Source organism: Balaenoptera physalus (assembly GCF_965194825.1).
Source record: "Balaenoptera physalus genome assembly, chromosome: 7".
In the NCBI taxonomy this organism is placed as follows: Eukaryota; Metazoa; Chordata; class Mammalia; order Artiodactyla; family Balaenopteridae; genus Balaenoptera; species Balaenoptera physalus.
The window spans coordinates 122,031,422-122,056,152 of record NC_138886.1 but is presented as its reverse complement, the minus strand read 5'-3'; the positions used below and the strand labels follow the sequence as shown (position 1 = coordinate 122,056,152).

Here is a 24,731-nt window from a genome sequence, read left to right as displayed (position 1 = left end):
CCCAATGTTGATGTGCATCGGAACTCAGTGGTTATAGGACGGCATCTCCAGCAGGTAATGCTAGCGACGCTAGTGGTGCTGGTCTCTGGTCCACACGTGAGCAGCCAGGGCCTCTGGCGTAATGATCCCCACAGTAAGGCATAATCTGCACATGATGATGAACTGAGAATGTAACATTCTCTTCCTTACCTAATTTAATTTTCTATTTTAAAACCACTCAGGTATTTTAAAAAAAGATTTGTTCTTCCACTTCAGTGAAAAGCTGGAATTCTTATTCTGGAATACGAGTAACATGGCTTTGGTAGAGTGGACACTTTGCTACTACTATCATCGTGTAAAAATTATTTCTCTTAAATGAATAAACAAGATAAAAGAAAGCTGCACCCATACATTCACGTACACCTTTTACCACACTGATGTCAACCAAATCTTGATCGATTATGTTGGACAGACAGGCAAATGGGGAGACTGCCGTCCTGCTGTCTGCCCCGGGGCATCAGATGACAGACCAGCTCAGAGTCTACACATTCTTTACCTGAAAAATCTAGTAAGAAACGAGTGGAAAATCAAAGAAGAAATGAATTGAAAATTGTTCTCCTGTTAAACACGAATTATTTAAAACAAATCAGACTTGTTTATACCATTATTACTAAGCAAATGATTAAAGTTTTTTAGAAAGGAAAATATTTAAGATGAAAATTTAAGAAGTATACTGCCGGACCATCACTGCGAAGGCTTTCTTTTTAAACTAAACTCATTCTGGCATCTGATAGAGGTGCTATTATTTGTCCTCATCGACTGGTCCAGCGGGGTAACTCTGTGTCTATCACCCAGAAATGGGATGAACACCATTTACAAAACAGAAAACGCACTTCATTGGACCCTAGTGATCTGAGGATCTCAGGCCAAAGTCCAGCAGCATCCCCCTGTCCTTTAAAACGCATTTCATTATCAGTTCATTGTTTTGAAGATGCTAACACAACATTGTAAATCACTGTATTTCAATAATTTTTTTAAAAAAAGATGTTCTGGAGCTACAAAAACTGCAAGATTTCCCATAACAGAGTGAAAATTGGCATCGCTGCCCACTTAGGCTATCTCTCCCCTTCATACCCCAGCAGAAGGGAGGAAACTCCTACCTCCCACTCCACGGGCTCTGGTTGAGCCCCCCAGGCCTGAGAGGTGAACCTGGGAGGAGAAGCTACTGCCACGGGTCACGTGGTCTCCCTGTGTCTGTACCCCCCCTGCATCCCCTCCTTCCTCTCAACTTGTTCTCTAACAGCATCACAGAGAAATCCTTTGGCTACATCACATGCTCACAGGGTCCCAGGATCAGGACCCAGACCCCTTCGTGGGGAGGAGGCATTATTATGCCTACACACATTGGCCCAGAGAAAAACAAAAGAAAGATAAATGTATTCACCCCTCTAAGTCCCAAATGTAGGCAATTTCCTGGAAGCACATAACTTCTTTCCTATGAAGTTGACTCATTGCTAGCTAATTTCGTATTCCATGATTGAATGAACCGACCCTTTTCTCTCTGTCCCTCATAAGCCTTCCACATTCCAGTGTAATAATCTATCCAGAAATATGAATAAACCCAAGCAGCCCTTACTGCTCCATTTTTTCCTCCTTGCTTCTTCTGGAATTGAGGGAGAGAATTCCGCCCCCTTCTCATTTTCCTCTTAGGCATCTCTTCTTCTTTTCATCTGGGGCGGTGAGTGTATTCTCTGCTTCCAAAGCCTTTACTTCATCTGGCACGGATTAGTGCATTTTCCTTATATTTTTGTCATTTTCTTTTCCTTTACTCTGTCCTTTCCTCAAAGGCACGGGCAATGCCTCAACTTCCTTGTTGCCCCCCCTGTAGTACTCAAGAAAGTACTAACATACTGATGAACCCCATAAATATGCCAATAGTCCTTTTCTTATATTTCCAAAGTTATTCAGATTCGAAAGCTTAACTAGTGAAGAACATCAATATTGACCAAAAGACAAATACCATCAAGAGGAAAGGGGAGATTCTGGACTAAATTTAGACAATTGCATGGTCTGTTAGCTTATAATGACACTAGAAAACGTAAAAATATTTCAAGCATTTAGTGTCAAATCAAATCCGTGGTGGCTTAGCTAATTCCAAATAATATATTTCAGTATAACTTTTGCACAGCATAGATCTGAAGGATTATGTTCGTTTCCTAAGCGTTCTTTTTGCAAGAGTTTTCTCCTTATATTCTAAAGTTTAATTTTATTGAATATCTCAAAATATTGACATTTATTTTCCGTTATTGACTACACAGTCTGTTCATGGACGTTCTCAACCTTACCAATTTCTGAGAGAGGCAGTTGGTATTCTTTTCTCATGTCAGCCAGCTTAGAAATTGTTAGGAGGAAGGAAGCAAAATTCTTTTGAATTCCGTCATTGTGTTCCTCTACCACAGCAGCAAAGTCCTTGGGAAGGTCCTTCAGAATTACCTGGGGAATGTGTAACTAGTTAAAGCCCAAGGAGAGGATACCAAGTCTGGGAGACACAGGGTCACAATACTTTTTAAAAGCCTGCATGGAAATATAGTTCTAAGCATAAATTTATAGTATAAATACTACAGTAAAGAATATTGGTAAAGGATCTATCTAAGTACAATCCTATCAACATAACCGTTCGTTGTAACCTTTGCCAGATTAACGAGTGAACTGCAGTATCTTGTTAATTCCCATTTTCTACTATTGGGGAGATTATGTCACACTTTATTTTCTTCATCACTTTAGTGTATGGGAAAGCTATCCATTTCATTAAATCTAGTTTGCATCTGAATATTTATTTTTCTGCTGATTCTTTTGCCTTTTACAGGGGCCAGTCATTTTCTCCGTAAATAATGACAATTATGAAAATAAGATCTAACACGTATTGTTTCCTATATGCCAAGCACTGCTCTAAGCCCACTGCATATATTCATTGATTCAATCCTCACAGCAATCCTTTGAAGTAGGTACTGGTATGATGCCCAGTTGACAATAAAGAAATTTGATCACGGCCACCTACGTGCTCAGTGGCAGGGCTGGGATGGCATCCGGGTTTACATCACTCTACCCTGCTCCCTACTCACTCTGCTCACTTATCCAATGCTACTATCATGTTTTTATTCCTTGCAATGAGTAAAATTCCCAGAACAAAATTTTCAAATTACCGTTAAACTGACCATTCATGTCTTCTCGTTTCAAATATACAGTAAGTCCCTTACATACGAACCTTCAAGTTGCAAACTTTCAAAGATGCGAACGTGCGCTTGCATGTCCAATCACGTAAGTTAGTTCACGTGTCTGGCATACATTGTCACGTGCATGCATCCCGTACAAGTGGTTGTGCTTTTGCGTACTTTACTGTACAGTACTGTAGAGTACAGTAGTACAGTATCTTTGTTTCGAGCCCAGGACGTCCAGAAGCAAGCGTAAAAGCAGCAGTGATGTAGCTGGTACAGTACTACCCAGACATCACTGGATCATTTTTTTAAGAGGGTGGATAGAATTGAATACAGCAAGCAACAGAACCTGTGCCATCAAGGTCAGGCATGAGTGACACTGCAGCTTGCCCTCCATCTCCTATTGCGGACGATCCTTCAGCTCTACCATCTCCCACCTCCTCTCCCCGCTCCAGTCAGTAACTCTTCTTGCCTATTCACTCGATGCCAGCCCCTGTGTGCCAGCTGTTGTACTGCACTACTGTACTTTTCAAGGTAATATGCTGTAAGATTAAAAAGCTTTTCTTTATTTTTTGTGTTTGCTTGTTTTTTATGTATTATTTGTGTGAGAAGTATTATAAACCTATTACAGTACAGTACTATACAGCCGACTGTGTTAGTCGGGTACCTAGGCTAACTTTGTTGGACTTATCAACAAATTGGACTTACAAACGTGCTCTCGGAACGGAACTCGTTCATACGTAGGGGACTTACTGTACTTCAATCGTGGTCTAAAACCAGTCAATCTGGAATTTCCTGGTCAGCAGTGGTGAGGCAATCCATCTGATAGACCCCTTCCATCGCCCAAAGAAAGATGAGGTCATCTGCTCTTCTCTTATCTCACCCCTTTACATCTATAAAAACCTTCCATTTTGCACAGCCCCTTGGAGCTCCTTTCTACTTGCTGGATGGGATGGTACCTGATTCATGAGTCTTTGAATAAAGCCAATTAGACCTTCAAATCTACTCAGTTGAATTTTGTTTTTTAACATCAACAAAATGCATCACTGTGATACTGCCAATGCAGTAAGTGGGCAATCATTTGATCTCTCTGGGCTGCAGTTTCCTTTTCTTTAAAATAGCAGTAAAAATATATTTCCCTCACAAAGCATAAAAGCATAAATATAATGTGAGAAGAAGTAAAAGTGTTGACCATTCTGCCGCATTTCCAACCCTTCCTGTTTCTGGCTTTTTTCAGCAAATGCAATTGCCCACAAATATAATTTCACTTTGATGAATGTTCATTTCATTCATTCATTAATCCACTCAATCATCTTTTGTTGGGCATTTAATATAATATTAGATATTATTCTAGGCAATATTCTCAAGGCCGCTAGCGTCTAGAAGAACCCAGTCTAGAGAAAGTCAGAGACAAGTTCGCAGACTAAGATATGACATGATAAGGGCTGCACTGCAGCTGGTAAACAAGCTCTTTAGAGCAGAATCACCAGGGGGTAGTGCCCGGGAGAAGTGAATACGGCTTCTCAGGGGAGAGGATGCTTCAGCTTGAGCTCGAAGGGGTTTGTCAGATAACGACTGGGTAGGTGCATTCTGGAGAAACAGGGCAGCAGCAGTTCTGAGGAAGGTAGCCCCACCATGGACTCGCCCCACGTGTGCTGCTCACAGAGCATCAGGGTCTTCCCTGGTCCCCAGACAGAATATGTGTAAACATTATTTGATTAAGCCCACCGGCCAATCGTATCAAGAAATAGCTGCAAGCACATCCTAGACAATCATGCTTGTCTTAATGATGAGCACAAATGACATTTTTTTCTCCCATGCTTCCCCTGAAATACCCAACAGCACAGGATCTGGGGAAACATCTAACAGCAGCCCTAGCAAGCACACAATCTCATGGATGTCTCATTCTTTACCTTTTTTAGTAAAAATGCATATAAATGTTGCATTCTACCACATAATATATCAGTATTTTTAATATAAAAGTAGGTGTTTCTCTGAAAAGTCTTTTCCAGACATTCTCCCAGAGCCCTCTGAATAATGTCGTACTGTTGGAGTTATTATCTCTAATTTTAGAGATGAGTCATCAGAGAATCAGGGAGGTTTTGTAAAGGCTTGCGAATAAGTTGAAGCGGTGAGCGTGTCTGATGCCACGCCCCATCTTTCCCAGGAGACTAACCGTGCTGCTGAGGTCACAGGCAGGTACGCAGCTGCTCCAGGGAGCCGCACAGCTGGACTTGGAGAGCAACTACAGACAAGAACTGACTTTGCCCTTGATTTCCAGTTTCACTGAAATGTTGCAAGTACACTTTGCTGTTCAGAGAACCCCAATTTAGCTGAGTCACAAATCACCCCCTACCTTAAAGTAAAAGACAATTCTTAGCTATTAAACATAGAAGTACACTCAAGAAAACTATGCTGACAGTATTTTAAAATCCAAGTTTACAAACCACCATTTAAGGTAGATTTCTCACCTGTTAATGCCATTATTTCTCTATCAATCCTGCCAAGCTCCTCATTGATACAAACACACACACGCACAGATACACACACATATATACACACATACACACACACACTCACACAAACGCTTGTGTCCTTCACATGTTTGTCAGTTACATTAAGCTATAAACTTAATGCAAAATTGTGTATCACGTTTTTTAAAATAATCAAGCTGGTACCAAGTCTTACTATGTTTACAAAATATGAATTCAATCCAAAGGGGACATTTGAACTTAATTTATTTTCAAGTAAGTGACTTAGTCTTGGGACTGAAGCAGCACCATTCTGCCACCCCGACTCTAACATTCAAGTTTATCTCAGCTATTAGCAGTCACTTCTTTCCTTAAACAATCCCCAAACACATGCGCTCATTTTTCTCACCGCCTCACCTGTGCACAAGGCACCAAACCCCCTCCTACCTGTGGTCTGTGGTTCCCTCCTCACACCCAACAGCCGGCAGCTGCTACAGGATGGGGTCAGGTGTCCTGGGAGGCCCTGGGAAGACCTGGAACAGAGCCCACTGCTGCTCCGACTGAGGCCCTGGCAGTGCCCTCTCTACACCAGCGAAGTCTCCTGCCTTAGGCTTCGATTCCTGGAGAGGCTGAGGGAAGAGGAAGAGCAAGTAGGGTATCACAGCTTCTCTGCTTCATCCCATTTCCTCGGCCACACCCTCTGTGAAAGTGCATTTATAGGACACTGAAGGCAAAGGTCAAGTGTGTGCACACACCTGCCTCGGGCCAGCTGCAGTCTGCACACGCCCCTACCAGCCTCTTCCAGGACTCTCCCAGCCACCCCACACACTACACGTACCTTCCCCCACCTCCTTCTGCTGTCCTCCTTGTAAAGTCTACAAGAATTACAGCGAGGACACATGAAATCTTGGGGCAATTAATTGGAGCCTTGAGATCCACTGAACATTCTTCTTCATCAACTCAAAAGTCCTGATCAGTGTAGACTAGAACTGAAAACCTCGTATGTGCTCAGAAATACTCTGCCGGTCCAATGGAGGGTAAGACCACACAGTGGAGAGCTTTTGTTCAGTAACAAAATGCAGAGAACTAGCCCAATGAACCTCCCTCAAGGTTTTAATGGGACAGAGAAATACTACACCACTGACCTAGGCACATTTCTTCATATTTTTCATGTTACAGGTATCAAGGAGGTGAGAGAAAATTTGAACAGGGTATTAATTAAAAACCTTTCTCTTACTCTATATAAAATAGATAACTAATAAGGACCTGCTGTACAGCACAGGTAACTCTACTCAATACTCTGTAATAACCGATATGGGAAAAGAATCTAAAAAAGAGTGGATATATGTATAACTCATTCACTTTGCTGTACACCTGAAACTAACACGACATTGTAAATCAACTATATTCTAATAATAATTTTTTTAAAAACCTATCTCTGACTGCTATGACTCCTAATACAGAATACATTCTACTCAAGTAAATAAGGAACATGTTTGAAATATATTAAATAACAAAGTAAGTCTACAAAATTCAAAGTATAGTGTCTTAGAGACCATGTTCCCTAACCACATAATCAATAATGGAAGATAAAAAAGAAAAATAAAACAAAATGTCTTACATGTGCAAGGTAATAAGAGCACTTCTAATTAATTTTGCAGGGCAAAAAGAATTAATGGGAAAATTTTTAAATACTTGAATTTAAATAACACCAAAAATATTCATAAAAATGTACTGAATGCCTCTAAAATTGTGAATAGACAGAAATTTATATCATTAAGTGCTTATATTAGAAAAGAAGTTAGAATAAAAGTTAGTGAGCTAAGCATGAAACTTAGCTAAAGAAGTTAAAAGCAGAACATTTTTAAAGAAAGTGATAGAAATTATCAAGATTAACATTTTAGTGACGTAAAAAAGAAGAAAGGATTGATAAAGCCAAAACTAATTATTTGAAAATAATAAAATCAACAAAGTCTGTCATCATTTGTCAGGAAAAAAAAAGAGGTAACAAAAATAAATAATTTTAGGAATAAAAGGGGGATCAGAACTACAAAAATGGCAGCAATTTTACAAATTAGAAAAAGTGCTATCAACAGGTATATCATAAGAAATTTGAATATTTAGATAAAACGGAAATTTTCATATGATATGCCAACCTAAATAAGAAATAGAAAACTTTAGGGCTTCCCTGGTGGTGCAGTGGTTAAGAATCCACCTGCCAATGCAGGGGACACGGGTTCAAGCCCTGGTCCAGGAAGATCCCACATGCCACGGAGTAACAAAGCCCGTGAGCCACAACTACTGAGCCTGAGCTCTAGAGCCTGCGCGCCACAACTACTGAGCCCACATGCCACAACTACTGAAGCCCGCGTACCTACAGCCTATGCTCCACAACAAGAGAAGCCACTGCAATGAGAAGCCCATGAACCGCAATGAAGAGTAGCCCTGACTCGCCACAACAAGAGAAAGCCCGCACACAGCAACAAAGACCCAATGCAGCCAAAAATAAATAAAATAAATAAATTTATTTAAAAAAAGAAAACTTAATAGACCAATAAACAAATATTTAAAATTTACCCCAATCCTCTTCTCCAATTAAAAAAATAAAAATCATCATTCAAGGAACATACTATTCCAATCCCATCAAACAGTTCATAAATAGAAGATAAATTTAAAAAAAAGAATGCTCCACAAATTATTTTGAGTCTAAAATAAACTTTTCAATCAAAAAAAATCAAACATAGGAAAGGAAATTTTCAGGTCTGTGTCATTAATTTATATAGAAATAAAAATCCTAAGCAAAATATCTGAAAGAAAAATCCTAAACAAAATCCTAAAAAAAATAATAGCAAACCTTATCCAGCAAGGTATAAAGAAATAAAACATAGTTTATAAAACCCTTCCAAAATAAGTTCACATCTTTTCTTGGCAATTTCCTAACTCTGTGAAGACCTCAAATGTCTCTAACCTGCTTCTTCAGCCCCAAAATTGGAATAACGCCTTTCTCTTTGCAGGAATTAAATAACAAATTAATACCCTGTATGTGAGTCAGTGTTTTGTAATCAAAGGAAAAAGAGATTTGGAGCCAGACAGATCTAGGTTCACACCACAGCTTTTGAGTTCTTCTGAGCCTCAGTTTTCTCATCTTTAAAACAAAGCTGGTAAGAATAACTACTTTTCAAAGTTGTTTATAGAATTAAAAAATAACTTATTAGAGACTGGAGTCCAGATCAGGATGGCAGAGTTGGAAGACCCTGAGCCCCACTCCCCCAACGGGCACACCAAAACCACAAGTACCCATAGAACAACTCTCTGAGGACAACCTGAAAACCAGCAGGACAGGTTTTCTATGACTAAGGATATGAAGAAGGGCCACATGGAGACGGGTTGGAGGGGCAGAGATGCAGTCCAGTCAGAACCCACAGCCCCAAGTAAGTGACCCACAAGCAGGAGGGTATCACAACCGCAATGTTCCCCTGAGGAGCGAGGGGTCTGACCAGCTCCAGGAGGACAAGCCCCCATAGCGTCTGGCTCGGAAAATCAGTGGGGCTTCTATCCGGGAAGCTGGGGGGCTGTGGGGAACTGAGACTCCACTCTTGAAGTAGATTCATTGACTAATATTAGGGTGGATGCCAGGCAGGCAGGGACCTGGGGAAACTTTCTCCAAGGACAGAAGTACTGGCTGGAGACTTTTTTTTTCCTTTTTTTACTCTCCTTCCAACTAGCAGGCCCGGTGCTGGTGGGGCCGTTTCTATCACTCTCAATCAACCTACCTAACACCATGTGCCCTGCCCTGGTGTTCCCCTGAGGACCCGCCCCACCCCACCCACCTCTCCAAAGCAGCTCCTACCCCACTCAACTGACAGGCAGCCCTGGCCAGCACCAATGCACCCCAAAGCAGATCCCACTAGAGAGGGCTGACCCCGCACACCAGCACACCCACAGCAGTCATGGCCGGGATAATCAGCCAGATGAACTAGGGGCCAGCCCTGCCCACTGGTGCATCCACAACCACAATGGGAGGGCACACACAGCCCACAAAGAAGGTACCTCAGGAGCACCTGGCTTTGGGGACCAGGGGGCATTGAGCCAAAGGACCCCATAGGACACCTTCTATACAAGGCAACTCTCTCAGGAGTGACAGAGGTAGCTGATATGCCTAATCACTTAAACTAACACAGAGAGTTATGCAAAATGAGGAGACAAGGAATACCTTCCAAATGAGAGAACAAGACAAAACCCCAGGAAAATTACTAAATGAAATGGAGATAAGCAATTTACCAGATGAAGAGTTCAAAGTAATAGTCACAAAAAATGCTCACTGAACTTGGGAGAAAAATAAATAAAATCAGTAAGAAATTAAACAAAGAGATAGAAAATATAAAAGAGAAAACAAGGAACTGAAGAATACAGTTACTGAAATGAAAAATACACTAGAAGGAATCAACAGCAGATTAGAGGATGCAGAAGAATATATCAGCAATCTGGAAGATGGGGTAGTGAAATCACCTAATCAGAACAAAAAGAAAAAAGAAAAAAGAATCTTAAAAAATGAGGATAGTTTAAGGGACTTCTGGGACAACATCAAGCTTACTAACATTCACCTTATAGGGCTTTCAGAAGGAGAAGAGAGAAAGGGACAGAAAACCTGTTTGAAGAAGTAACAACTGAAAATTTAGCCAGCCTAATGAAAGAAACAGACATCCAAGTCCAGGAAGCACAGAGTCCCAAAGAAAAAGAACCCAAAGAGATCTACACCAAGACATGTTGTAATTAAAATATCAAAAGTTAAAGCAAAGGAGAGAATATTAAAAGCTGCAATAGAAAGACAAATTGTTACAAGGGAACCCCCATAAGACTATCAACAGATTTTTCAGCTGATAAAAATCAGAAACAAAAGAGGAGAAGTTAGCAATACCACAGAAATACAAAGGATCACAAGCGATTACTATGAACAATTATATGCCAATAAAATGGACAACCTAGAAGAAAAGAATAAATTCCTAGAAACATACAATCTCCCAAGACTGAATCAGGAAGAAGTAGAAAACATGAACAGACTGATTATCAGTTATGAAATTGAATTGGTAATAAAAATACTCCCAACGAACAAAAGTTCAGGACCAGATGGCTTCACAGGTGAATGCTACCAAACATCTAAAAAGGTATTAACACCTATCATTCTCAAAGTTTTCCAAAACAACTGAAGAGGAAGGAACACCTGAACACATTCCACAAAGCCACCACCATCCAGTTACCAAAACCAGACAAAGAAACCACAAGAAAAGAAAATTTCAGACCAATATCCTTGATGAACAGAGATAAAAAAATCCTCAACAAAATGTCAGCAAACCAAATACAATTCAATAAAAGGACTGCACACCACGATCAAGTGGAATTTATCCCACGGATGCAAGGATGGTGCAATATCCACACATCAATCAATGTGATAAACCACATTAACAAAACAAGGATAGAAATCATATGATCATCTCAAGCGAAAGGAACTACATAATGCTCTGACTGAACAAATCAAACTGCCTATTTTCAAAGTGCATTTTACTTTCAAATTAAAGGTAAAGAGTTTCTGGCTAACTCAGTCTGCAGAATAGCACGAATATGATGAAAGATGCCCAGTTTTAGCCAAGCTGTCAGCTGTGGTCAATGTTTTATATTAGTGAATTTTAACAGCAGTTGTGAGAGCTTGAAGAATGCAAAGGATTAAATATCACTCTAGATTGGGTTGGGGGAGGTGGAGAAATCATACAAATGTTTAAAAATGTTTGAAGCTGCAATGATTAAATAAAGGAACACATCAATTTGGAGCCACTGGGGAAAAAAATCATATGATCAGCTCAATAGATGCAGAAAAAGCATCTGGCAAAATTCAAAATCCATTGTGACATAAACTCCCACAAAGTGGATATAGAGGGGATATACCACAACATAATAAAGGCCATATATGACAAACCTACAGCTAACATCATAAGAGTGACAAGCTAAAAGCTTTTTCTCTAAGATCAGGAACAAGACAAAGAGGCTCACGCTTGTCACTTCAACACAGTCTAGGAGATAAAAGTCATCCAAATTGGAAAGTAACAAGTACAACTCACTAATTGCAGATGACATAATACTATATAGAAAACCCTAAAGACCCCACCAAAAACCATTACAACTAGTAAATGAATTCAGTAAAGTTGCAGGGTACAAAATTAATATACAGAACCAAACCAAAGTCATTAGAACTAGTAAATGAATTCACTGAAGTTGCAGGGTACAAAGTTAATATACAGAAATCTGCTGATTTTTATATACCAATAATGAATTTTCAGAAAAATAAATGAAGAAAACAATCCCATTTATAATTGCAAAAAGAATAAAATACCTAGGAGTAAACTGAACCAAAGGGGTGAATGACTTGTATCCTGAAAACTATGACACTAATAAAAGAAACTGAAGACTACACAAATAAATAGAAAGATACACCATGCTCAAAGATTGGAAGAATTAATATTGTTAAAATGTCCATGCTATTGAAAGTAATCTAGAGATTCAATCTACAAAACAAAACAAAAAATGTCAAAGGCATTTTTCACAGAACTACAAAAGACAATTCTAAAATTTGTATGGAACCATAGAAGACCCCAAATAGCCAAAACAATCTAAATAAAGGAAAATTAAGCTTCGCTTGGTCATGCTCCCTGATTTCAAACTATACTACAAAGTTATAGTAACCAAAACTGTATGCTACTGGTGTAAAAGTATACACATAGATCAATGGCACAGAATGGAGAGCCCAGAAATAAACCCGTACTCATATGGTCAATCTTTGACAAATGAACCAAGAATACGCAATGGGGAAAAGTCAATCTCTTCAATAAATGGTGTTGGGAAAACTGGACAGCTACATGCAAAAGAATGAAACTGGACTACTTTCTCACACCAAATACAAAAATACATTCAAAATGGATTAAAGACTTAAATGTAAAACTTGAAACCAGAAAACTCCTAGAAGAAAATATAGGCAGTACACTCTCTGACATCAGTCTTAGCAATATTTTCTTTGGGTCTCTCTCCTCAGGCAAGGGAAACAAAAGCAAAAGTAAACAAATGGGACTTCATCAAACTAAAAGCTTTTGCACAGTGAAGGAAACCATCAACAAGACAGAAAACCCAGGCTACTGAATAGGAGAAGATACAGGTAGACCCTGTTTTATTGCACTTTGCTTTGTTGCACTTTGAAGATCTTGCATTTTTTACAAATTTGTGGCAACCAGCAAGTCTATAGCCATTTTCCCTACATTTGCTCATTTTATGACTCTGTGTCACATTTTCCTAATGCTCAAAATATTTTAACTCTTCTACCAGCAGAAAGAGTATGACTCACTGAAGGCTCAGATCACGACTAGCATTTTTTTAGCAATAAAGTATTTTTAACTGAGGTATTTACATTGTTATTTTAGACATAATGTTATTTCAAACTTAACAGACTACAGCATAGTGTAAACATAACTTTTTACTCATTATGAAATCAAAAAAATATGTGACTTGCTTTACTTTGATATTCACTTTATTGCATTGGCCTGGAACTGAACCTTCAATAGCTCAGAGGTATGCCTGTATTTGCAAATGATATATCCTATAAAGGATACATAAAATACGTACATCCCAAAATATGTAAAAAAAAAAAAACTCACACAACACAAAATTAAAAGAACAAACAATCTGATTAAAAAGGGGACAGAGGATCTGAATAGACATTTTTCCAAAGAAGACATATAGATGGCCAACAGACACATGAAAAGATGCTCAACATCACTAGTCATCAGGGAAATGCACATCTAAACCACAATGAGATGTCACCTCACACCTGTCAGAATGGCTATCATAAAAAGTCAAGAAATAACTTGGCAAAGATGTGAAGAAAAGGGAGGAGTTACACACTGTCTGTGGGAAAGTAAATCAGTGCAGACACTATGGAAAACAGTATTGCAAGACATACTTTTGTGTTTTCCCCTTTCCAATAGGTCCAAAAAAGGAAAAGATCATCTGGTGGGACGGTACACAGAGAAGTGCTATTTGACGTGGGCTTTAAAGCATGGCTAAGATATAGATAAAGAGGAGGGAAACTCAGGGCCAAATAATTGGTCTTAAAAAGAGGAAAATACAAACCGTATACTGGAGGACCTTCTGTGAACTCGTTTAGTTTGGCCAGATCATGAAAGATATAACGTGTTGACAAAGCGTAGACAATATGGCTCCAAAGATAGTTTGATGCCAGATTGTAGAGGAAGGAGATAAAAGCAGAGCTCTGATTAGCTCCACCTCACACTGCCTTGTTCATGCCCACTGATGCCAGGTTGGGGGAGGCTGGATGCCCTGATGACACAGTGGGGAAGCACAGCAGTGATGAGGCCCCCCTCACTGTGCTTGGACGTATGGGAGGCATGAGGAAACCCAGATAATCCACTGTCGTGTCAACCCTCATGTCTCAACGTCCCTATTCTTGTTTTTGAGATACGGCCAGGGCTTGTTGTTGCCAAGAAGAAAGACCTAGGAGACACGGGGCTGCTCTGTCTTGAATTTTTATTAAAAGAATGAAATGTTTGGACGTGTTGGGAAAAGTTAGATTTTGTATTTTTCACGTGAATCCATAACTGGGACAAGAGAAAGCTTCACTTCTTGAACTGACTGTTATGATTTCATAATTTCTGCCCCGTTCAGGAAGTCTCCTGGCAGGTGGGCAAGGCTTCCATAGCCCAAGAGTTTTCTGAAAGCCAGCTTTTGCTTCTCTCAATAGCCTTTCTTGATCCTGTTTTATGTCTTCCTATTGAATGAAGGCTCACTCTATCATATTTATGGATATCACATGTGGTAAAATCCCTAGTAGGTTGAGTGCTTATTAGGAAAAGTGCTGTCTAATCAACATAGTTTATATAAAACCAAATTAGCTCTTGTTACTTACATGGGTATGCCAAGATGAACCCAACTCTAACTTCGTACTTGACAGATCGATCGGTCGTGCTTGCACCACACATCCCCATGAGGCTGAGTTGATAACAAGCCTTTATCGTAGCTTAGAAACCTGGAAACCAAAGAATGCAGACTCTGTGTTTGCAGTGACCTGCCCTCTGGATACACCTCTACATAGGTGCTTAGTCCCCTAGGAAGGAATGCACGCTCATCCCCTGGCCCTGGCTGGTTTTGTGCAAGTCGGATGTGCAGTTAGTGAACACTGAAGTTGAAATAAAACTCTGTTTAACAAATGGTATATTTAGTTGGCATCGTTGTGTATTTTGCTAGATTCCTATAATAAATACTTCATATGTTTATGTTTTCTCCTCGTAGCTTCTGAGTCACAAGTTGCCACAGTCATCAAGTCTGGCTTCTCTCCTTAGTCTTCACAGCTTCCAATATTTTTCCATCAAAGAAACTGCCACACTACTTTCAGGACTTGTTGTGGAATGAAATGGAGAATATAAAGCATAAGGAAAATAGAAGACTTGTGGGAGCATTTCCAAGGTACACTGCAAAGGGAGTGTGTGTGTGTGTGTGTGTGTGTGTGTGTGTGTGTGTGTGTGTGTGTGAACCTGAGGACAGGTCAATAGCCTTCACCAATCTGAATAAGAGAGAGAAAGTGGACTGAAAAGAAAATGAAGAGTGTCAGGGACCTATGAGACTACACAGAAAAGCCAACACTCACACCATTGGAGTCTCAGAAGGAGAGGGAAAACGAGTGGGGCTGAAAAGATATTTAAAGAAATAATGGTGACATATGATCCAGCAATCCCACTCCTGGGCCTATATCCAGACAAAATTCTAATTCAAAAAGATACAGACACCCTTATGTTTATAGCAGCACTATTCACAATAGCCAAGACATGGAAAAAACCTAAATGTCCATCGACAGATAAATGCATAAAGAAGATGTGGTACATATATAATGGAATATTACTCATCCATAAAAAAGAATGAAATAACGCCATTTGCAGCAACAGGGATGGACCTAGAGATTATCATACTAAGTGAAATAAGTCAGAAAGAGAAAGACGAATACCATATGATATCACTTATATGTGGAATCTAAAATACAACACAAATGAACTTCTCTATGAAACAGAAACGGACTCACAGACATAGAGAACAGACTTGTGGTTGCCAAGGGGGAGAGGGTGGGGGAGGGAAGGACTGGGAGTGTGGGATTAGCAGATGCAAACTATTACACTTAGAATGGATATAAACAACAAGGTCCTACTGTAGAGCACAGGGAACTATATTCAATATCCTGTGATAAACCATAATGGAAAAGAATATGAAAAAGAATGTATGTACATGTATAACTGAATCACTTTGCTGTACAGCAGAAATTAACACAACATTGTAAATCAACTATACTTCAATAAAAAAATTTTTTAAAGAAATAATGGCTGAAAACTTCCCAAATTTAGCAAAAGACATGAACCTACAGAGTAAAAAAGCTAAATAAACCCCAAATAAAGACCATACAATGAAAACATCATAACTAAACTTGTGAAAACTAAAGACAAAGAAAAAATCCTGAAAGCAGACAGAGAGAATCACCACATAACTCACAGCGCACACCAACTCAAGTGCCCGTGGATTTCTCATCTGAAGCCGTGGTGGCCAGAAGTGGCCCAACGTTTTTCAAGAACTGAAATTTTTTTTTTAATTGATTGATTGATTGATTGATTGATTGCTGTGTTGGGTCTTCGTTTCTTGTGCGAGGGCTTTCTCTAGTTGTGGCAAGCGGGGGCCACCCTTCATTGCGGTGCGCGGGCCTCTCACTATCGCGGCCTCTCTTGTTGCGGAGCACAGGCTCCACACGTGCAGGCTCAGTAATTGTGGCTCACGGGCCTAGTTGCTCCATGGCATGTGGGATCCTCCCAGACCAGGGCTCGAACCCGTGTCCCCTGCACTGGCAAGCAGATTCTCAACCACTGCGCCACCAGGGAAGCCCCATCAAGAACTGAAATTTTTAAAAACCTGTCAAATAAATTTTATATCCAGTGAAAATATTCTTTAGGATTGAAGAGGAAGTAAAAACTGTCCATTCAAGGAAAATGACCAGAATTCATCACTAGCAAACCTACCCTCCAAGAATGGGTAAAGGAAGTTCTCTAACAGAAAGGAAAGTATTACAAAAGGAAGCTTGAGCCTTCAGAAAAGAAAAAAGAAAATCAAAATGGGTAAAAAGAAAGAAAAATATCATAGAATATTCTTCTCATGAGCTGCTTAACTCATATTTGATGGTTGAAGTAAAAATGTTAATGTCATCTGATGTGACGCTCAATGTATGTTGAGAGAATACTTACATACAATTATATTTTAAAAGCGGGAAGGGTAAAGGGACCTACGTAGCAGTAAGGTGGTAAAACCTCAGTACCAGCAGACTGGGACCAGCTACAGTTGCATGTTGCCACCACTAAGAAAACTGTACAAAGTGACATACTCAAAAACACTGTAAATAAATCAACAGGGAATCCAACAATTTTCAGGTAATTCACAGGAAGGCAAGAAAAGAGAAACAGAAGAACAAGAAACAGAGGAAGCATGAACATTAATAGCAGCTTTAATTCCAAGAGCCCAGAACTGGAACCAAGCCAGTGTCCTTTAATGGGATGAATGGGGTTCACCAACTGTGGTACATCCAGACTGTGGAACCGTACTCGGCAATAAGAAATAGCACAATACGGATAACATGCAGCAACTTGGATCCGTCTCAAGTGGATTACGCTGCATGAAAAAGGCCAATCTCAAGGGTTCCATACTGTATGATTCTATTTCTATGGGGTTTGAAATGACAACAGGACAGAAATAGAGAATAACTAGTGGTTGGCAGAGGTTAGGGACGGGAAGGTGGAGAGCAGTGGGAGGGATGTGACATCGGGTGGGAAGGGGAGGGGGGAGGGGGTTGACAGTGAGGAGCTGGTTGTGGCTATACAGGGGCAGGAGGAGGGTTCTTTGTGGGGATGGACTCTTCTGTATCCTGCCTGCGGTGGTGGATGCACAAACCTACACATGCAGTAAAATTGCACAGAACTAAATGTTCACACACAAACGCGTGCATGTAAAACTGATGAAATAAGAATAATGGATTATATCTGAATCAATTTCCTGGTTCTGATACTGTACCAATCAGAACTGTACCTGGTTCTGATACTATACCAATGCACGCATCTACCATTTAGGAAACTGGGTCAAGTCTATATGGGATCGCCCTGTATTATATTTTTTCACTATCATTTGTATTTGATACTTAATTTACATATAACATTATATTAGTTTCAGGTACACAACATAATGGTTCAATACTTGTATATGTTGTGAAATGATCACCACATTGTCTAGGTAACATCCATCACCAAACATCATTACACATTTTTTTGGTGATAGAAACATTTAAGATTTACTCTCAGCAACTTTCAAATACAGTTGATCCTTGAACAACATGGGTTTGAACTGCACAGGTCCACTTATACTTGGAATTTTTTTCAATAAATACACGTTCGGCCCTCTGAATTCTCAGGGGCTGTGTCCACAGGCTCAACCAACCATGGACCGTGTGTCATGATTACCATCCACACGTGGCTGAATCTGCAGATGCAGGGTCTGTGGATACAAAGGACCCACTATGGGACTTGAGCATCGAGGATTTTGGTATCTGCAGAGGGTCCTGGAACCAGTCCTCCACAGATACCATGGGACAACTGCATACAATACAGTATTATTACCTATATTCACCATGCCATACATTACACCACATGACTTATTTTATAACTGAAAGCTTGTACTTTGGACCCCCTTCACCTGTTGTGCCCACTCCTCACCTCCCACCTCTGGCAACTACCAATCTCTTCTCTACATCTATGAGTTCAGTTTTTTTGTTTTATTAGATTCCACATAAGAGATCATACAGGCTTTGTCTTTCGCTGTCTGATTTAGCTCACTTAGCATAATGCCTTCAAGGTCCATCTATGTTGTCATAAACAGCAAGTTTTCACTCTTTTTTTTGGCTGAATTTTATGTATATATATATATATATTTATACATATATATAATGTGTATATATATATATATTTTTAAATCTGTTCGGCCATCAATGTACACTAGCTGTTTTTATGTCTTGGCTATCGTCAATAATGCTTCAATGAAGATGGGGGTGCATACATCTTTGAGTTAGCATTTTCATGTCTTTCAGATAAACACCCACAAATGGGATTGCTGGATCATATGGTAGTTGTAATTTTAATTTTTTGAGGAATCTCCATACTGTTTTCCATAGTGGCAGCACCAGTTTCCAATCCCATTAACAACAGTGCATAAGGGTTCCCTTTTCTCCACATTCTTGCCAATACTTCTTATCTCTTGTCTTTTTGATGATGGCCATTCTGACAGGTGTGAGATGATATCTCATTGAGGTTTTGATTTAGATTTTCCTAATGATTAGGGATGTTAAGCATGCTTTCATGTGTTTTTTGGCTGTTTGTATGTCTTCTTTGGGAAAATGTCTATTCAGACCCTCTGCCCATTTTTCAATCAAGTACTTGGGGGTTTTTGTGTGAGTTCTTTACATATTTTTGATATTAACCCCTTATCAGATATATGATCTGCAAATATTTACTCCCTTTCAGTAAGTTGCCTTTTCATTTTGTTGATGGCTGCCTTTGCTGTGCAGAAGCTTTTTAGTTTGACATAATCCCACTTGTTGATTTTACTTTTGTTGCTTTTGCTTTTAATGTCAGATTCAACATATCATTACCAAAACCTATGTCAAGGAGCTTACCCCAATGTTTTCTTCAAGGAGTTTTATGGTTTCAGGATTTATGTTCAAGTCTTTAATCCATTTTAATTTTTATGTGTAGTGCAGGATAGTGGTCCAGTTTTCCAAGCACCATTTATTGTCCTTTCATATTGCATATTCTTGCCTCCTCTGTTGTAAATTAGTTGACCATACATGCATAGGTTTATTATTTCTTATAATACCATAAGCATCTACAATTTTCTCAAAATAAAAATTTTTGATAAATGGCTCTTCCAGAAAACCCTTTATAGGCCCATTGCAAATATGATTTTCCCTCTCTTGGGAAAAAGATGGGAAAAAATTATGGTGGGAATGATGATTTTCCAGTAATCTCACCAAGGTCTTCATACATGTTTCTCAGAAAAATTTCACATCAATACAACAATTGGAACATAAAGCATTTTGTTTTCGGCGTTCCAATGTAAATTCATTCTTCATAAGTTGTTCCAAGTTACTCTTTAAAGTTGTTGCTAAAAATCAAAAAGGAAGCTGCCCATTAGACCCACCTGGAAGAGGTTAGGTGTAACTCCTCCTTGCAAGAGAATACCATGTTACAAGAAACAACTTTACTCTCCTCTTAAAAATTAGGAAGTCAGATTGGCTCAGTCATATGGAAAAAACCTTCATGTCTCCATCAGACTTATGAAACTACAAGTAAGGGGTGGAAACCCATGTAACAATATATTAATACTGTGTACCATTGTGTTTTAGTTTTGTTTTGCTTTTTTACTGGAATATAATCGCTTTACAATGTTGTGTTAGTTTCTGCTGTACAATGAAGTGAATCAGCTATATGTATACCTATATCCCCTCCCTCTTGGACCTCACTCCCATCCTCACCCATCCCACCCATCTATGTCATCAGAGAACCGAGCTGAGCTCCCTGTGCTATACTGCAGGTTCCCACTGGCTACCTATTTTACACATGGTAGTGTATTTATGTCAAACCTAATCTCCCAATTCACCCCACCCTCCCCTTACCCCCCGTGTCCACATGTCCATTCTCTACATCTACGTCTCTATTCCTGCCCTACAAATAGGTTCATCTGTACCATTTTTCTAGGTTCCACGTATATGCATTAATATACAATATTTGTTTTTCTCTTTCTGGCTTACTTCACTCTGTATGACAGACTGTAGGGTCCATCCACATCTCTACAAATAACCCTATTTCGTTCCTTTTTATGGCTGAGTAATATTCCATTGTATATATGTACCACATCTTCTTTACCCATTCATCTATTGCTGGACATTTAGGTTGTTTCCATATGCTGGCTATTGTAAATAGTGCTGCAATGAACATTTACAATGTGCATGTGTCTTTTAGAATTATGATTTTCTCATGATATATGCCCAGTAGTGGGATTGCTGGGTCATATGGTAGTTCTATTTTTAGTTTTTTAAGGAACCTCCATACTGTTCTCCACAGTGGCTGCATCAATTTACATTCCCACCAACAGTATAAAAGGGTTCCCTTTTCACCAGACCTTCTGCAGCATTTATTGTTTGTAGATTTTTTTGATGATGGCCATTCTGACTGGTGTGAGGCGATACCTCATTGTAGTTTTGATTTGCATTTCTCTAATTAGTGATGTTGAGCATCTTTTCATGTGCCTCTTGGCCATCTGTATGTCTTCTTTGGAGAAATGTCTATTTAGGTCTTCTGCCTATTTTTTAATTGGGTTGTTTGTTTTTTTGATATTGAGCTCCATGAGCTGTTTGTATATTTTGGAGATTAATCCTTTGTCAGTTGCCTCATTTGCAAATATTTTCTCCCATTCTGAGGGTTGTCTTTTCGTCTTGTTTATGGTTTCCTTTGCTGTGCAAAAGCTTTTAAGTTTAATTTGGTCCCATTTGTTTATTTTTGTTTTTATTTTCATTATTCTAGGAGTTGGGTCAAAAAAGATCTTGCTGTGGTTTATCTCAAAGTGTGTTTTCCTCTAAGAGTATTAGAGTGTCCAGTCTTAGGTCTTTAATCCATTTTGAGTTTATTTTTTGTGTATGGTATTAGGTAGTGTTATAATTTCATTCTTTTACATGTAGCTGTCCAGTTTTCCCAGCACCACTTATTGAAGAGGCTGTCTTTTCTCCATTGTATGTTTTTGCCTTCTTTGTCATAAATTAGGTGACCACAGGTGTGTGGGTTTATCTCTGGGCTTTCTACCTTGTACCATTGATCTATATTTGTTTTTGTTTCGGTACCATACTGTCTTCATTACTGTAGCTTTGTAGTACAGTTTGAAGGTGGGGAGCCTGATTCCTCCAGCTCCGTTTTTCTTTCTCAAGATTGCTTTGGGTATTCGGGGTCTTTCGTGTTTCCATACAAATTGTAAAATTTTTTGCTCTAATTCTGTGAAGAACGCCATTGGTAGTTTGATAGGGATTGCACTGAATCTGTAGATTGCTTTGGGTAGTACGGTCATTTTCACAATATTGATTCTTCCAAACCAAGAACATGGTATATTTCTCCATCTGTTTATGTCATCTTTGATTTCTTTCATCAGTGTTTTATAGTTTCCTGAGTACAAGTCTTTTGCCTCCTTAGGTAGGTTTATTCTTAGGTATTTTATTCTTTTTGTTGTGGTGGTAAATGGGATTGTTTCCTTAATTTCTCATTCTGAATTTTCATTGTTAGTGTATAGGAATGCCAGAGATTTCTGTGCATCAATTTTGTATCCTGCAAGCTTATCAAATTCATTGATTAGTTCTAGTAGTTTTCTGGTGGCATCTTTATGATTTTCTATGTATAGTATCAGGTCATCTGCAAACAGTGACAGTTTTACATCTTTTCCAATTTGTATTCCTTTTATTTCTTTTTCTTCTCTGATTGCCGTGGCTAGAACTTGAAAAACTATATTGAATTAAGAGTGGCGAGAGTGGACATCCTTGTCTTGTTCCTGATCTTAGTGGAAATGCTTTCAGTTTTTCACCATTGATGTTTGCTGTGGGTTTGTCATATCTGGCCTTTATTATGTTGAGATAGGTTCCCTCTATGCCCATTTTCTGGAGAGTTTTCATAATAAAATGAGTGTTGTATTTTGTCAAAAGCTTTTTTTGCATCTATTGAGATGATCATATGGCTTTTATTCTTTAATTTGTTAATATGGTGTATCACACTGATTGATTTGCATATATTGAAGAACCCTTGTATTCCTGGGATAAATCCCACTCAGTCATGGTGTGTGATCCTTTTAATGTGTTGTTGGATCCTGTTTGGTAGAGATTAAGGGGCAGTAAAAACACTGCTTTGGTTTCTAAATGTCTGGGTGTTCAGAAATTGTTGTAGTGCATGTTTTAAAATAATGAAAATCGGTTTCACCAAAGAAAGGAGGGACCCCTAACATGGCACATGCAAGGATGGGTCAGTTCCAGGGAAAAGAGTATTCTTCTATCTCCAGACAAAATGAACCACAGGGGTTTTCTAAGCTGATGTAATCTATGTATAAATAATGCCATACAAGGGACCATCTTTCAGTAAGACATCTTGATAGTAGGAGAGAGCAGACCTTGCTCTGAGGAAAAAATGCTCTGTTCAAGTTTAGGGTCTAAAATAGGTTCTAGAATGATAATCTGAGGTGAGGCTGGGGCAGGAAAGTGACCACATATGAACTATGTTCCATAAAATGCAAATGTGTATGCAAGAGGATGGAAAGACACGTGGATTTAACACAAAGAGACCAACGGTAAACAGATTAAACCCATTTTATTTGTTTGTGGTTTTTCAGTTACTTACGTAGAATTAAAATCAAGCCAAATCATCAGGTATGTTTTATTTAAAGCACCATGGAATTTATACCAAAACTCCCATCATGTTTTATAAAAAGTAGTTTAAGTTCACTAAAAGTTACTCTTCCAACAGCCATATCTAAGTCATGGAATCACATTTAAATTAATTAGAGAGAATATATTTCAATGTCAGGATACTGTAATCATTTATTCTAGCCTTAATAGACTTTTTACAAATTATAACATTGAGGAGAAAATTGTTGAGAATGTAATATTGTTTAGGTCTCACAGAGCAAACATTGTTCTTCAATCTCATACAAAATCCTTGCATTTCTCAATCAATCTACAAACTAGCTGAGACATAACCATTGTTACTAAATGATACAAAGAAGCCAAGGTTTAGAGATACTAAGTGATTCATCCAAGGATGCTCACAGGAGAGCAGGGCAAGTTTGATCAGAACCCTGACTCCAAACTGCTTCCCTTTCTACTTCATCATATATGTATTCCCAACAAAAAGCATGAGAATCATAAAATATGACTTTAAAAATGCCCAAGGCAATCTTTTAGTTAGTTTGGATACACTTCGATTTCAAATGTTCCTAAATTTTTCATAAAAGGTTTTACTCAGTTGTTCAAATGCTAAGACCACGTTGTCCTCTTCATTTTCACATAGTTCACGCAAAGAAACACTGTAAATGGAAATACAGATACACATAAAACTCACCCATTCTACTGAGAGTCGGTATCATAAGAAGGGCTTTCCCCAGGGAGGCAGAGCTAAGTAAATCCCACTAGATGATGAAATGTGAGCAAAATGAGGAAAAGAATCATAAGGAACATGTTTATCTCAAACACAAAAAACAAAAAAACACCTTGTCAATGAATCAATCAATCAAGACAATCACCATGCTGCTCCTCTTCCTGTATTTTACCAAGAGGATTTTAATGGCCACCAAGTCCCATGTAACCAGATTCCTCCTCCCTTCAATAATAGCAGCACAAATCCCCTTCTTTTTCCCCACATTTTTTTTTTATGAAGTCATTTTGTGGGTTTCTTTTTTTCAGTATATACTTAAACCCACAGGCAACTACCTCTACAAAAGGCAAAATAATCCTCCCTTTACCTAGAGGTATGAGAAAATTAAGAAAACAGGGTGTGATAAACAAAATAATGGCCCACAAAGACATCCATGTCCTAATCCCTAGAAATTTATAAATCCTTAGGTTACATGGCAAAGGAGAATTAAGGCTGTAAATGGAATTGAAGTTGCTAATTGGCTGACCTTGAGGTGGGGAAATTAACCTGGATTATCTGGGTGGCCCACTGTTGTAACAAAGGTCATTCTAAGTGGAAGACAGGGGGCAGGAGAGAGTGAATGTCAGAGTGACCTGATATAAGAATCTGCCCCCCCAACGCTGGCTTTGAAGACAGAAGGGGCCAAAATCAAAGCATCCAGAAGCTGGAAAAGACAATCAAATAGATTGTCCCAGAGGCTCCAGAAAGGAATGTAGCCT

The 24,731-nt window shown here is 39.0% G+C and overlaps 1 protein-coding gene across 2 annotated transcripts in view; it reads right to left on the bottom strand.

Moving 5' to 3' along the window:
* Positions 1-16,359: 16,359 nt before the first annotated feature.
* LOC309663991 (putative ATP-dependent RNA helicase DDX60) overlaps positions 16,360-24,731 on the bottom strand; it is an 89,731-nt gene continuing 81,359 nt past the window's right edge. For both annotated transcript variants that reach the window (XM_082468816.1, XM_082468817.1), the window contains one exon: positions 16,360-23,905. In XM_082468816.1, the coding sequence (XP_082324942.1) occupies positions 23,806-23,905 (100 nt within the window). In that variant the 3' untranslated portion in view covers positions 16,360-23,805. The remainder of the gene's footprint in view (positions 23,906-24,731) is intronic.